The following is a 16,528-nucleotide window of genomic DNA, read 5'->3' as shown; positions in this document are numbered from 1 at the left end:
TCAGTGGAGAGACTTAAAATTAGTCCCCGGCAAACACTGAAACTTCATTTACCACCACTACCTACCCTACTTATGCTCCGGCAAGCCCAGACTGCGGTGAGCTCCACACTCCCATATGGTTTCGTGCTTCTGTGCTTTTTGTTCTGCTGAGATCACTCTTCCCACCTTGCTTTTTCTCAATACCTTTGCTTCATCCTTCAAGATTAAGTTTACATTTCTCTTCTAGGAGTATTGCCCCAAACTTCCTCCTCTGTGTTCCCATGTCACCCTGGGCACGTGTCTATTGTGTCACTTAACCACGTGATATGGAAAGGACCTGTTTCTGTATCTGCCTTCTGTCACTTGACCGTGAACTCATAAAGGGCAGGGACCTTTTTAATTTACCTTTATAATAGTGCCTGAGACAGAGTAGGCACCACAAAGCATTGAACTGAAAGATAACAGATAACAGAGAGAAAGACAGATCACTCAACTCCTAATGAGCTTTGACCTTCTCAGCAACAACAACAACCAAAAAGGTTGAAATCAACCTTTAGGTTGAATCTAACCAGGTAAAGGGGAGGCCAGACTTGGTGAGGAGAACGTGAAGAAACATGTCCACTCTTCTAGGTGAGGACTCAGATGGCATAGAGGCGAAGAGCAGACATCTGAAAATGGGGATATTGATAGTTTCTTTCTCAAGTGATTGCTCTAAGCATATAAACTAATAATCCATGTAAAGAGCCTGATACGTAGGAAGCACTCAATAAACGGTAGTTACTTTTATTAAAGGCTCAGATGAGTGGGCCTGTAATTTTACAGATGTTATTGGTTAGGACCAGTTCAAAGGAAGGGGCAGCACCTATTTATATTTAAAAAGTAGGTCAATTTAAAGAAAAATATTAAGTCAACAATAGTGCAAGTGGTGGACAGCTAAGGCAAAATTCATGAAGCTGTTATGTGGACAACTGAAGTCTGGGAAACGGAGCTGAAAAGGAACTATATTGAATGGTAACTGGACTAGGTTCCTTCTAGCGCTAAAGGTTTATGACTTTGAGACCATTTTTCATGTTAATACCATTTGCTATCCCATACTTTGTCCAGGCACTGGGCTCAGTACCTTGCCTCCTTATCACAGTTAATCCACGCAATATCTCTGAAAAGTAGATAGACTATCATTAGCTTCTTTCCCTTATTGCAGATGAAGGAATCAGAGACTCATAGAAGATACCTCATTTGCCTAGTGTTACACACTAGTATGGGAAGGAACCAGCCTTGAAACTGTTAGGGAGAGCCTCAGTTTACAAATTATGGTCTGTGTCTACAGTGTGGGATAACTGAGGAATTCTCTAGTTTAGTCTAATCAAGGCGTATATCTTGTTTTCAGACTTTCGGATTCAATGAGAAAAACAAAGCTTTCCTCGGGCTTTCACTCAAGGCTCATATTTAGATATTGCTGTTACACATGGATTTTCCCCGATAGGATTCTGTTGCTTTATAAACTACTACTTAGGTCAAAATTAGCTGGCTCTTTAAACCAGCCATGGGATTGGCTGACCTGAGAGCCAAGTGCCTTCCAGGCAGATTTTCAATTAGCAGAGGAAGACATGGTGCTGTCAAGGCTTGACATCCAGACCAAGAGCCCCTTTCTGCTCTGGGTTATTTCTCAGGGAAGGTTGTTGGGAGATGGGCACATTCTACCAGCTGGCGGCTACACCAGTGACCTTTAATGCTAGTTTAGCTTAAATACATTTTGACATTTCAAGCAAATTAATGTATTTTTACAAGGTGGGGCAACGACCACAAATTAGGCCAAATGGTTTGCCTGCAGGCCGGGTTACTGTGCAAAGATTCCAGGACCTCACTGCTGTTCCTTCAGCTCTTTCTGCCCCCACCACCCCCAAAAGAAATGTTTATTTCTCTCCACCTGGACAAATGCCAGCAGCCCCCAGGGGTTAACCTTAGCCCCACCTCAGTAGTCTATAATTCTGGGGTCTCTCTGCACTAACAGATGCTAATTCTGTCAGCAGGAAGGAGCGCAGACTCCAATCCGCATGTTGTGTGTTATGGAAATGCCTTGGTGTAAAGCACCAGTTCCTTGAAAAATTACGTGGAAAAGGGAGTATCTAACATGAGAAGCAGATAGAAGGAACTAACAACCTACGAGAGGTGAAAAGGTCCAGTTTCTGAAAAGACAGACCCTAGACTACTAAGTAGCCACACATCTTTCATCTGAGGAGTTTTCAGAGACAAATCAAATGGGAATTAAAGGGATTTTGTGTAGCTCGTACCGAAAGTGTCTCAGAAGCACAGAGGCCACTTTAGTCACAGGAAACTGCCAGAGGGTGACTTATTTGATGGAACAGAAAACAAACAGACACAATAGCTGGTGTATTTTTGAGGCAATTTTAAACCTAATAAACATGACACCAATAGTGTTGACTTAAATCAGCTTGGGCGAGTTGGAGAATTTAACAGCTCATCTTCCAACTACCAGCCTTTATCTCAGAGGCGGCCCTGACAGCAGAGAACAGAGTCCAAAACGTGTCCTTCTCTGACTTCTGCCAGGTGTGTGCCGTCCCCGGCCTCTGCCCCGGCCTCAGCTCTCAGAGTGGGGATAATTAGAATGTCATTTCTGCCAGCTTTGTTTTTTCTGGGTCACTGGCTTCAGACTTGATCAAAATACGAGTGTTGGACTGAAATCAATTCGTTTCCTCTTCCTCAGCCAGCCCCAGCTTATTTCCTGGGGGACCGTGCTCCATAGGCCCAGCGCACACAGACAGCTTCTGTACCAGCCCGATGGTGTGTATAGAGGTCCAGAGTGAGGGCTGTGGAGGGGTCCACAGCGCAGGCACTCCATCTCCCTGCTCTCCCTCTCCGTGGCAGGGCGCTGACATGCAAGGGCCTCAGACAGACGTGCTGAGGAACACATCACAGCAAACTGCTCTGGGAGCTGTTAAGGCTGGTGTTTAATGTTTATCCAATGGCCTCAGTCTGAAAGGCTCTGTAGAACATGCATAACAGAAGCTCAGCTTTATACTCCATTAGCATTCAAATTCCTAGCTGTCCAGAGGCATATGGTACTGACCAGAGAAGGCCAGCCTATGTCGAGGCTGAGGGCATGTAGAGACAGGAGGACAGGTTGAGGCTGCTGGGTGTCTGGGAGAGACACTCAGAGACAGGGGGCAAAGAGCCCCAAGTGGTACAAGAGGGGAGGTCAAAGACAACCTTTGTCTTCTTTATAACATCACCAGTTGCCCTCCATTAAGAGACAGAATTAGAGAGAAGGGCTTTATCTCAGACTGGCCTTTGTCCACTTCATTACTGAGTGGAAGGCCTCGTCCAACCTGGAAATAGTGGGCCTCAGAATGCGATGATAGCGTATATCTTGTTTTCAGACTTTCGGATTCAATGAGAAAAACAAAAGCTTTCCTCGGGCTTTCACTCAAGGCAAAAAGAATTGCAGCTACATTACTGTTACTATCTTGGGGCAGACTCTTCTGCCTTTGCCTAGCCATAAGAGAAGAGAAATAAAGTACAGAATAAGTGAGTGGTGGACTTGAGAGTGCACGTAACATAGTTCTCTGAGAAGTGCCCGGTGGTAAATAGCAGCTGTCGAGGAAATGTCAGGGTAGGCATTGGGCTGACTCCTGTGTCGAGAAAGGAACTAGAGTAGATCCGTGTTTGCTTGGCCTGTGTGTCCCAGTGCCTAGCACAGCACTTGGCACCAGCACGCCAGACACACACACACACACACACACACACACCAGTCCTTTTGCTTCTAACTCCTTAATGTGTCTCAAATCCATATACTTCTCTCCATCCCCACTGTCGCCAACCTAATTCAGGCCACCATCATCCCTCACCTGGACCACTGCAGGAGCCTCTTAACTAGCGGCCTGTTTCCCATCTCACCTCCTCCTCCAATATGATCTCAACAGCAGACAGTGTGATCCCTCTAGAACCCAAATATGATTATGTCACATCCCTACTTAAAGCCATCAGAATAAAACTGGACATGTACATCTCTCCATTACCTGGTGTATTAGTCTGCTGGGGCTACCACAACGAAACACCACACACCAGGTGGCTTTAACAAGAGAGGGAAGTTCTGGAGGTGGGAAGTTCAAGATCAAGGTGTCGGCAGGTTTGGCTTCTCCTGAGATCTCTCTCCTTGGCTTGCAGACGCCCATCCTCTTACTGTGTCCTCACATGGGCTTTTCTCTGTGCATACACATTCCTGGTATTTCCTTCTTCTTATAAGGACCTGAGAGCCCCACCCTTATGACCTCATTTAACCTTTATTACCTCTTTCAAGGCCTCATCTCCAAATACAGTCACACTAGAAGTTAGACTGCAGCATATGAATTTAGGGGGGCACAATTCAGTCCTGATACCTAGCCACTGTCTACCTCCTGATTCTCACCGATCGCCCTCCCATCACTCAGCCTGTATTAGCCTTACTGAATTGTTGGTAGTATCTGGATGGGCCATACTGTCTCTAATCTCTGAACCTTTACCCATGCTTCTCCCTCTCCCTGGATTGCCCTCAACTCTGCTGCCTGCCATTTCCACCCCATTCCTCTCCTACTGGTCATTGCAGACCCTGTTTAGGTACCACCTTCTCTGGAAATACCCTGCCTCCTGACTCCTAGTCTGGGTAAAGGGCTCTCACATCCTCCCTGCTGCCTCCTTCTCATGACATGGAGAGCGATTGCCTGATGGCTCTCCAAGGGTTCTTGTAGACCATGAGGCATTTGAAGACGGAAGCTGTGTCATTTGGGGAATCTTTCGAATGCCCAACGCCTAGCACAAGGCTCAGCACAGAGAAGGTGCTCAGCAAACATCCGATGAAAGAACAAACCAACCTGTTTCTTTGCTGAGGAAAGAAGGATATGGAGTGAACCAGGTCAAGCCGCATGAGCAGTGCATTACAACTTAGGATTCCAAATCCCCAGCTGATGAACTGTACCTGAGTATTCCACAAGACAGATGCTAGGTCTGTGCCAATGAAAGGTCCTGTCCCAAAAGGTTGCTGATAGAGTAAAATCGGGTTTCTCTAGCACTCTGTTGTCCAGATGCCTCTATGACGTTGCTGTTCCATGCATCTACAGAGCAGTGAGAGAGATTTGCATCTCATAGTGCCACAGAAGCCCTAGAGCAGTGGTCCTCAAACTTTATTACGCTTCAGAATCACGTGGAGGACTTGTTAAAACATGGCTGGCTGGGCTCCAACTCCAGAGTTTCTGATTCAATAAGTCTAGGTTGGGGCCTGAGAATTTGCATTTCTAACTGGTTCTCAGGTGATGCTCTTGCTGCTGGTCCAGAGACCACACTCTGAGAAGGATCCTTCTGGAATTATAGCAGAAGATAATTCACATTACGTTGGAAATGGCATAAATGGTAAATGTGTTTACCAGAGCACTTAATCAACTGTCCTTCCGAACTTTGCCAGATAACACCAACATTGCTGAAATTCATGAGATGGGGAACCAATAAACCAATTTTTCTTTCAAGGTAAAACGGCCCCGGAAAGATATTGTAACCTAATGGTGTGTGCTCTGTTCTTTTTGCAGGTGCGATTAGAGTGGCCAACAGACCTTGCAGTCAATCCCTTGGACAATTCATTGTATGTCTTGGATAACAACATTGTGCTTCAAATTTCTGAGAACAGGCGAGTGCGGATCATTGCAGGGCGCCCCATTCACTGCCAGGTGCCAGGCATCGATCATTTCTTGGTCAGCAAGGTAGCAATTCACTCCACTCTGGAGTCGGCAAGGGCCATCAGCGTCTCCCACAGCGGGCTGCTCTTCATAGCTGAAACAGACGAGAGGAAAGTAAACCGCATTCAGCAAGTTACCACCAATGGGGAGATCTCCATCATGGCTGGTGCCCCCACTGACTGTGACTGCAAAATTGATCCCAACTGTGACTGTTTTTCAGGTATGACCTTTTTAGCAATTCAGCAGCTCCCCCTCTCTGTTTTCAAAAGAAAAACGTGCATCAGAAAAGTCAAAAAAAGAACAAAAGTATTACTTGTGAACATTGGTGTGAGGCAGTGGAGAAAGCAATGGATTGGGGGTCAGACAGCTTAGTATCTGGTCCTTGTTCTGCAACTGACTCACTGAGTGACCCTAGGAAAGCCATAAAACCCCTTCATGACTCACTTCATCTGCTAAGTAGAGAGACCACGTGTCTCAGTTATAGCACCTTGCTGTTTTGAAGATAAACTAGTATAATAAAAGTTTTGGTACTCTAAGAAGTTAAGACCACTCTACAAATGTAAGATCATGATATTATTTGTACTTTGGAGAAAGAGAAGCTAGGCAAAACCTACATTTACTGATTTAGCTAAGGAAAAAATTACTTCCAATAAGTGACTGGTTTCCAGATTAACAATGTGTGCTATTTGAAACCCAAAGGGACTAGAAGCAGGCTGCTTTCGGGATACAAGGGCAAAATTCAATCTCACAATGGAGGGTTCTCAGGACATTAGTCTGCTACTTACATTGGGTTTTTTTTTTTTAATCCAAAATTTTCTCCATAACCAATAGTGCCCTTTACTTCCAATTGAAATAGGAGGGGGGGGAAGGAGCCTTTTCTCCAAAGCATGGCGTGGATATTCCAGACAGTAAACAGTCCTGTAAATGTCAATAGATGCATTTATTGCTGGTACGTGGACATCCCTCCATGCTGCATGCAGCCCTATTAAACTGCTCATCCACGCCCAAATGGTTCTTTTAACCTTTGCCTTTCCTTGGGACAGAGGAATCAAGAGTGAGCAACTTGGTCAATATGACTTTTGATTGATATTTCCAATGTTTTCCTAGACAACTAGTTTTATAGTTATTTTGCTAATTGATATCTTTCTTTCAAGGCAAAACTGGAATGTTTATTCCAGTTATCAAATTTGATGTTCTGAATCATTGTCGCACTTGCAGACTTAGTGTACTTTGACAATGTGACAATGAAAGTTAACAGAAGAAAGGTGTCTGGGCACAGTAGGACTGGAAAGCCCTGAGATAGATGCTATGAGCATGGACAGGCGTAAGTCTCTGGCTAGATTTGGGGTGGCTGTCATCATTTGCTGTTTTTGTATCTTTCAATGCAATAGATACAGAAGAGCAGGATTGACGATTTCACAAAATTGGTGTTAACTGAGAGAATTGCATCTCACTGTTCATCTTTAGTGGCACTGACTCAAGAATTGTGAATAATGGGTTTCAAATATCCAGCTGGGGCATGTGGGGAATGTTGGTTCACTGATTGTTCCCTTTAAAATGATTCTTGATGCACAGCGATTTCTGTGTATGGTATGTTTGTATAAATGCTTGTGACCACAACTATTAACATCAGGGTCTTTCTCCCACAGGTGATGGTGGCTATGCCAAAGATGCAAAGATGAAAGCCCCTTCCTCCTTAGCAGTGTCACCTGATGGTACCCTCTACGTGGCAGACCTTGGGAATGTTCGAATTCGTACCATTAGCAGGAACCAAGCCCACTTGAATGACATGAACGTTTATGAGATTGCATCACCCGCTGATCAGGAACTGTACCAGTTCACTGTCAATGGAACCCACCTGCACACCTTGAACTTGATAACGAGGGACTATGTGTATAATTTCACCTACAATGCCGAAGGCGACTTGGGTGCGATTACCAGCAACAACGGCAATTCTGTGCACATTCGCCGAGACGCAAGCGGGATGCCCCTTTGGCTTGTGGTGCCTGGCGGGCAGGTGTACTGGCTGACCATAAGCAGCAACGGAGTCCTGAAAAGAGTGTCAGCCCAAGGCTACAATCTGGCCTTGATGACCTATCCAGGAAACACGGGGCTTCTGGCTACCAAAAGTAACGAAAATGGATGGACGACCGTTTATGAGTAAGTTTCTAATTCTCAACATGGGCTTTGTTAGGTTTGTATTTGCAATTGTATTACAGTGGGAAAATGACTTAGTAATTGCTGAGTGTTGCATGCTATTTTCTCCTACCAGCCACAATAAAAAAAGAATAAGTCAAGGAGAAAATTTTACCCAACTCCTAGGCTTCGAACCCATTTCTCCAGAGCACTTTTGCAGAGCATAATAATAAAAACATAGGCTGAATGAAGAATCAAGCGTGGCGCTGCACGAGACAAGAATGAGGCAGAAGTCTAGGTGCTCGAGAAATTCACAGCATAGCTGGGAAAACAAGGGAAAATGTCATTTAAATGACAAAACTAGAAAATAGTTCTAAAGTAGCAAAGAAGCAGTGTAGTTTAACTCGTATTTGTTGATCCCCGTGGGGTTTAATGAATGAATGAATGTGTGCGCAGCCCAGCCCAGCCCAACTCGGTTTAAGTTGTGAAATGACGTGGGGCAAATGCTGAAACAGGAGAAGCTGCGCTCCGCTGGCTGCTTCTGGGAAATGTGGAGTCAAAAGCTTCAGCACGGGCCTGCGCCCTCCCCCCAGTTTCCCTGCCCAAGGCAAAGACTCCAATACATTTGGGTATTCACAGACCGGATCTGTGATAACTTTGTTTAACTGGGAATTAACGGCAGGCTACTAGGAGGTGTCCTGTCACGGAAATAGAGACCATCGTCCTTGGCTTTTAAGGCTGGACAACGTTATTTGCAAGTCAACCCATTTAGAAAGCTAGTCTGCAAGCACTCGGCAAGCATCCTCCCCACGAAGGGAATTGCTGACTTTTTAACCAGTTTAGCGAGTGAAGATAATCCATGGAACTGAACCCAGAGCCTGAAATGGCATTCAAGTTGAGGAACGTGAGAAGCGGAGATACTAAATACGAGGAGTTCCAGGTGTGACTCTTCCGTGAGAATGCAGGGACTATGAAGAGAATAGATCCCACGAAACAGCTGGCCTTCAAGTTTTGGATCATTTCCCAAAGAAATGCCACTTATACAAAAGAGCTGGACAGCTATTTTAGTTTCACTGAGAAAAATGTATTCAGTTTCTGCTGCAGGTCTTTCTCTATTTCTTGAAAAATTTCTCTTACATCTTAATAAAAGTAATAAAAGCTACTGTTCACTGAGGGTTTACTATGTGCTAGGTCCTAGGGTAGGTGATTTACAAAAAGTATTTAGTTTGCTCCCCAAAATAACAACATGGGATACGTGCTCCTGGCTTGCCTGTTTTATGGATGAGGGAACTGAGGCCCAGCATGGTGAGCTTGTCCTGATTCACACAGATGTCCAGGATTCAAACTGCAGCGGTCTGACTCAAGAGCCCACATTTTGAATTATACTACCCTTAAGAAAGATAAAAGTTCTAATGAGAATATCTTTTTTTAAAAATTCACGCAAGATCACACTGCAGCTGAAATTAGACACATAACTATTTTGAAAGCTAATGGTTAAATTCAGTTAAGCAACAAGAAATGGCAGAATTATTAACTAGTTTTCAAAATAACCAGTTCAACCATTCACTTATTTACCAATCATCACATTGTACACTTGAAATACATGCAGTTTTATTTGTCAATTATACCTCAATAAAACTAGAGGAAAAAAACCCCACAAAATAACCCGTTTAACCATTCATTTATTTATTCAACAAATATTTGCTAAGCAGCTAGTATATGCCTGGCAGTGTTCTGGTCCTGGGAATATAGCCGTGAACAAGACAGATACAAATTCCTAACTTCATAGCGCTTACGTTGTACTGGAGGGAGACAAGTAAAATGCACAGAACTTCAGATGGTGATAAGTTCTGCGGAGGAAATAAAGCAGGGTCAGGGGGAATCAAGATTTGGGGGCAGAAGGGGTTTTTATTTCAGGTTGGGTGGTCAGGGAGGGCCTCACTCAGAAGGTGACATTTGAGTAAAGGCCTGTAGGAGGTGAGGGAGTGAGTCGTGTGGGTATCTGGAGGGGAGGAAGGGGGAGAACATTGCAAGCAGAGTGAAGAGCGAGTGCAAAAGCCCTGCAGCAGGAACAAATCTGACATGTTCAAGGAATAGTAAGGCAGCCACTGTGACTGGAGTGGGGTGCACAATCATAGTAGGGAGACAAAATCAACGAAGTGGCCAGGGCCACTTCACATAGGGCTTTGCAGGCCTCTGTAAAGACTTTTTGACTCTGAGTAGAAGGTGGGACCACTGGAGAGCTTCAAGTAAAGGAGTGACAGAATCTGCCTTACATTTTTAAAGAATCACTCTGTGTTGAAAACAGACTGTATGGTGGAAGTAAAGGAACCTAATGGAGGGAGGGGGCTATTGCAATAATCCAGGCAAAATGGTGACTTAGACCGGGGAGTGAGGGCAGTAAGTGATAATATTCTAAATATATTTTGACAATAGAGCTGTCAGGACTGACAGATGGGATGTGGGGTATGAGAAAAAAAAAAGGGTCAGAAATAACTCCAAAGTTTTGGGCCTGAGCAAGTGGGTGTTGGACTTTCCATTTACCAGGATGGGGAAGACCGGGCAAGGAGTACATGTTACTGGGTGGGAGTTCAGGGTTGGATATGATCAGTTTAGACATCCAAGGGAAAATATCAAGTTGGCAATTGGATTTATGAGTCTGGAATTGAGGGGAGAGGCTGGAGATGTGAAATTTGGAGATCCAAATTTAGCGTCCACCAGTGTTTTGATTGTGTTTAAAGCCACGAGATCTTCATGGAAAAGTGAGTGTAGTCAAGGAAGAAAAGAGATCTGACGATGGAACCTAGAGCACCCCAACATTGAGTTGAAGATATGAAGAGGAACCAGCAAAAGAGACTGAGAAACAAAGTCCAGTGAAGTAGGAAGAAAACCAGGAGAGTGGGACGTCCTGGAAGCGAAGTAAAACAAGTGACTCAAGGAGGAAGGAGTGATCAGCCATGTCAAATCCTCCTGATAGGTCAAGTAAGATAAGCACGGAGAATGACCGTTCCATCCAACACTGTGGAGATCATTGTTTACCTTCACAAGAACAGGTGCTGTGGGCACTGGGGGACAGAAGCTTTAACAGGGGAGGTTTAAGAGAGAATGGATACACACATGGTCATAGCAGTGTTATTCATAATAGCCAAGAAGTGTAGAGAACCGTGTCCATCAAGTCATGAATAACCAGACGAAATGTGGTATATCCATACAATGCGATATTATTCATCCATGAAAAGGAATGAAGTTCTGGTACATGCTACAGCATGGATGAACCTCAAAGACATTATGCTAACTGAAAGAAGCCAGACACAAAAGGACAAATATTATATAGTTCCGTTTATATGAGATATCCAGAAAAGGCAAATTCATAGAGACAAAGTATAACAGATTAGCAGTTGCCAAGAACTAGGGAGAGGAGTGAATGGGGAGTGACTGCCAGTGAGTACGGGGTTTATTTTGGGGGTGATGGAAATGTTCCAGAAATGGTGCTGACGGTTGCACACGTTGTGAATGTACTGAAAGCCACTGAATTGTGTACTGCGTACTTTTAAATGGTGACTTTTACGCTATGTTAATTATATTTCAATAATAATAATCATAATAATAAAGAGAGCAACTGGGAGGAGAGTTTGGGGACAACGAGTAAAGAACTCTTCTGAAGAGCGCTGCTGAGTAATCAGAAGGAGGTTTTTAAAATGAAAGAAATAATGGTACATTTGTGTGCTGATGAAAATAATCCAATACAGAGGGGAAAACTGATGATGTCAGAGAGAGAACGGAATGTTGTAGTCGGATCGTTTGTGGTCCCGGCGGATACTTACAGCAAGCGGAGCCCAGGCCTGTTACCAGGACTCGGCTGGCAGTGAGAAAAAAGTAGCATCTAACATCATTGTTGTTGGGTAACCAATCTGGAGGCATTAAGAGATGAGAAACGCAAGCATTCACATGGGGGTAATCATGGAATTTTATGGCCACGAGGAGACATCAGAGGTCACTTTACAAATACGGAAACGGAGGCCCAGAGTAGGGGACTAATTTGCCCATTCACGTTGCTGGTTGGCTGGGTCTAGAGTCGGATCTTTGAGCTTCTAGCCCACTGCTCTTTCCACTACGACCCCACTGCCTTCCAGAAAAAGGAAGAGGATTTGGGATTACAAGAGTGACCTTGGGAAGTCTGGGGAGCTAGAAGATTTCTGCTGCAGTAGCAGTACAAGAGGAGTATGAGAGCGCCATGAAAGAGAAAGGGAGGCTGAATATCCGTTTCGTCCTTCTCCCACCTTCTCAAGTCCAGCCAGTATTATGCCGAAACCCTCTGTGGAGAGGAGAAGGTTCCTCTTCCTCCTGAAGCAGTGCATTCTGTCCCCAACGGAAGGCTGTCCCTGTCGCTTCTTGCCTGTACATACGGGAGTGAGCAATTTCCCAACCTTCCAAATGAAACTAATTCTTCCCAGTCTACTCTGTACAAACTCTGGCTTCTTTCACTTTCATCCTCCAACGCCTTAGCCGGTTCTGAGCGCTCCTTCGAGGTTTTCCTTCTCCTTCTGAAGCCAGGGAGCACCGAATCGGACCTACTCTTCCAGTCAGGATTACAGCCATGCTGAGGTCGGTAGAAGGCGGCCTTGGGCCCCTGTTACCAGGCCCTCCTAAAAGAACTTGAGCGTTGCTCTGAGGTGACAGAGAGGCTGCCTTCTTTGGCCAAAAGGTGACAAATCCTTTGCCAAGGTGGACATCAGATTTCTGTTCTGAGACGAGAAACAGAAAAAGAGAAACAGAAGCAAAAGTTGGAAGGATGGAAGACTGCTGCATAGAGGTAGCTAAGCCAGTAATCCGTTCAACTTCCGGTTATTGACAGTCCAAACGGGGTTTTAAAATGCATCTGGTGCCGTGGTAGTATGTGGGCTTGTCTCGCGTAGTGTGATGCTGTTTAAATAGTTCATTGCTTTTCATAATTCCATTTGACTTGGACCAGGATCAAAGTTGCACCCCCCAAGTATTAGTACTTGAGGCTTGACTGCCCCTAAGTGTCCTGAGTGTCAGGGGAAAAGCTGACCACAGAGAAATGGCTAACAGGGAGGTGACTGTCAAAGCAGAACTAGGAACGAGGCAGGGGTTCTGGCCCGAGGGGCTGGCGGGCTCCTAATTGCAATGACCCTGCCCCAGCAGAGGCTGCAAGAATAGCCAGGATGCCCTTGCTTGTTTCGCAAGCATTTCCCTGGCAAAGGCTTCCGCTACGCTCAACCAGAAAGGTCCCAGACTGAGGCCAAAGTGTCAGTTTTGTCACTGCTGCCAGTGCAGGCCGAGCTGACAGTTCCTCAGGCCCTTGACCTTTGTGGGAGCATGATCTCTTGCTCCCTGGTTTTCTGTGTTCTCTCTATCCCGGGACTTGGTTCGCACATTCCCCACCCCCAACCCCCCAAGAAAACGCCATTCACTGACAACTTGGAAATGCCCTCACGATAGCTCTGGGTGCCTTCTAGGCTGTTTTACAAATGCTCAGTCTTATGGAAGATGGCTAACGGGAGGTTCTCGCTCCTCCCTGATTAGCGGAACGGGGGGGGGAGGCGGGGCAAGGTAAACAAGCCACATCTCTGGGTGAGATATTTGCCTAAGCAGAGGATGTGATTCCCATGCAGAACTGGTTATGTAAGTGAATAGTCAGTCCAAACACATCGAAGTGTTTCCAGTGCTTTCGAGAATCTCAGAGTAGGGAGGGAACGAAGGCACCACGTGGTCCAGGGCCCTGCCTCTGGGCAGGTGAGGGATTTCGTTTAAGCAAGAAGAATGTAGAATTGCCAACAGTTCCTTCAGGACTCCAGAGACAGACTGGACACCTTTGCTCAGTTCCTTCCCCTTGTGCTTTATGCCCTTGATAAGGCTCAGGAATGGGCAGAGAGAACTGTCGTGGCTCATGCTGGGGAGAGAGAGCTACCAAAGAGAAAGGGACTGAGTAGAAGGAAGAGAGGCTGCTGGCCGAACGAGCTTTCAGAGCCTGGCTGGCAAGATGAGCTGCCCCTCACAGGACGTGCGTGTAAGCTAAGCCTCCACACCGCCTGGGATGGCTCTGTCTATCCTCTCACCACGTTGACTCTTGTACCCACCCCTTCCTTCCCATTTCCACTGGCAGATCCTGTTTCTCTCATTCAACAAGTATATGCAGTGAGAGTCGGCTCTGTGCCACACACCGAAAATACAGAGGTGATGAGACACTGTGTCCTGTCTGTAAAGATGCGAGAGATTACAACCTAGGAAGGAAGACTGGTCCCAATGATAGGCAATCACAATGCATTTCATAAAGGCAAGAGGCCACCATCTTCTCTTACACCAGCTGAGGCGTAAGCCTCCCAACAGGTTTCCCTGCTCCATAGCTTCCCTTCCGAGATTCACTGCCACCAAAGAACTGCTTGAATCATCCTGTTCTCCCCCCTGAAGAGCTTCCTATGCCTCTCCATTGTCTACTGACTGCATGCTTTCCTCCAGAGCCTGGCACCCCAGTTTCCCCGTGCTCTGCTTCCAACGTGCCTCTCCGACCTCATCTCCCACTCCCCTCCAAGAGGACCCTTGTGCTCCAGCATCACGCTTCCCTCGAGGGCCATCCCAGCCAACGGTGTGCCTGCCTTTGGAATGCCTTCCTCCCGTCCCAAGTGTCTACCTATCAAGGGACTGATCTCCATCTCCCCTCCAGGACTCAAATACCACCTCCTTCTCTTCTGCTCAGCCTGCCTGGAAATAACTTCGGCCTCTTCTGAGCTTCTGCAGCTCCTTGTTTACAGAAGTATATGGCAATATTCTGGCATCAGAGTGATTTGTGTGCATATCTTATCTACGCTACTAGACTTTGAATTTCATTCACCACAGTATGTCCAGTACCTAGCACAAGACTGACATTTATTGAATGAAGGACAAGTAAAGATAGAAGGGCATTATGGACTTGGGCTGAATCAGAGGAAGCCACATGAAGTTATTGGTGAAGAAAGGGTAATCCAGTATTTCCTAAAGAATGCTTATTAGGTTGGTCAGGTTTCTGGCATGAGAGGGTAAAGAGGGTCTATTTCCTTTCAAAAAATAAGTAATGAATTTTTCTTCTATAATCTTCACTATTTTCTTAAGAGCAAAGATGAGGAGCCCCTAGTTTTTACCCTGCATGGTTTAGCTCTGGCTTAAATCGTCCTCAAGGGAAAGGGCACAGGCTATCCCTTATGAGAAAATATCAGACCAAATATATTTTAAATAATGTGTAAATAGCATCTCCCCTAATATAAACTATATGTTCCTCAAGGACAAGAATGAATTCTGAATTTCCTTTACAAATGTTTCCTTTGATCCACGGGGACATGTGTGTGCGCACGCACACAGTGGAACTCTGTAAAATCAGGGACGGGAAGGGACAAGGTGATGGCAAATCTCCTCTTACCAAACTCCCTCCTGATGACCATGAAGGCAACACTCAATGCCTGATCACACAATTCACCAACCAGAATTTGCAGCCCAGGGTAGGGAGGGGGAGTGGGGGCAGGGAGGTGGAAGTTACAACCCTGTTATGGCCTGAGGGGATCAGTTGCAGCATATTGGTTTGTGTTCTCTGCACCAGAGGATGCAGGCACCAGAGGGAAACCCACAGAACAGCGTAAGAGATTTTGATTAAACTTGTTTCTTTGACATTCAGTCTGGAAACATGCAGTCCCCTGTGATGGAGGGGAAACAACAACAACAACAACAACAACAACAAAACCTCAAGCAAGCCATAAGAAATCAAAGGCTTCCTTTATTTCTTATCCGGTTTGGAGCAATCTTTCCAAAGTTGTGGGATCTGCCTGTTGCTCTTCCTTTGAACATGACCCCACAGAAGAGACTTGGGCCTGTAGGTTTTGACCGAGCCCAGGAGAGGCACCACACTGCAGACACCACCAAATGCCATTGCTTTGGCTGTGACTTAGCAGAATTGGGGTGGGTGAGTGTACTGGGGGGTAGAGTGCTTTGTTTTGGGGGTTCTTTTCCCATCAGTTTTACTGAGATATAATTGACATACAGCACTATATAAGTTTAAGGCATGCAGCATAATGACTTGATTTACATATATATTGCAAAATGATGACGACAGTAAGTTTTGTGAATGTCTGTCATCTCATGTAGATACAAAAAAAAAAAAAGAAGAAAAATATTTTTTTCCTTCTGATGAAAACTTTTAGGATTTACTTTCTTAGGAACTTTCATACATAGCACACAGCAGTTAACTATTGTCGTGTTGTACATTGCATACCCAGTACTTATGTATCTTATGACTGGAAGTTTCACCCTTCTGACCACCTCTGTCCCATTCCCCCACCCACCCCCCGCCTCTGGTAACCACAAATCTGATCTCTCTTTCTATGAGTTTTGTGTGTTCGGGTTTTTCGTTTTGTTTTTTCTCAGATTCCACATATAAGTGAGATCATACGGTATTTGTCTTACTCTGTCCGATTTATTTCACTTAGCATAACACCCTCAAGGTAGAGTGCTTTGTTTATGATAAAGTCAAGTGTACACTTTCAAATAAGGAGGCTTATCCAGCCACAGAAAGGAAATCAGACAATACAACTTTCTAGCTCCCTAGCGCCTGGGCAGGACTGTGGGAAATTCTATCTTATCCCCACCCCATTGCCTCTCTCAGCAGACAAGGAGCCAGGCAGCAGCCTCCCAGCTCCATCTAT

At 45.4% G+C, this 16,528-nt stretch overlaps 1 protein-coding gene across 14 annotated transcripts in view; it reads left to right on the top strand.

The window, feature by feature from the left end:
* Positions 1-16,528, top strand: part of TENM1 (teneurin transmembrane protein 1) — an 813,855-nt gene that overhangs the window by 762,106 nt on the left and 35,221 nt on the right. For all 14 annotated transcript variants that reach the window (XM_028482674.2, XM_028482672.2, XM_028482671.2 and 11 more), the window contains 2 exons: positions 5,556-5,922; positions 7,352-7,862. In XM_028482674.2, the coding sequence (XP_028338475.1) occupies positions 5,556-5,922; positions 7,352-7,862 (878 nt within the window). The remainder of the gene's footprint in view (positions 1-5,555; positions 5,923-7,351; positions 7,863-16,528) is intronic.

Source organism: Physeter macrocephalus, chromosome 21 (genome assembly GCF_002837175.3).
Source record: "Physeter macrocephalus isolate SW-GA chromosome 21, ASM283717v5, whole genome shotgun sequence".
Lineage (NCBI taxonomy): Eukaryota > Metazoa > Chordata > Mammalia > Artiodactyla > Physeteridae > Physeter > Physeter macrocephalus.
Note: the sequence above shows the minus strand (reverse complement) of the source record. Positions and strands in the feature narration are given on the sequence as shown.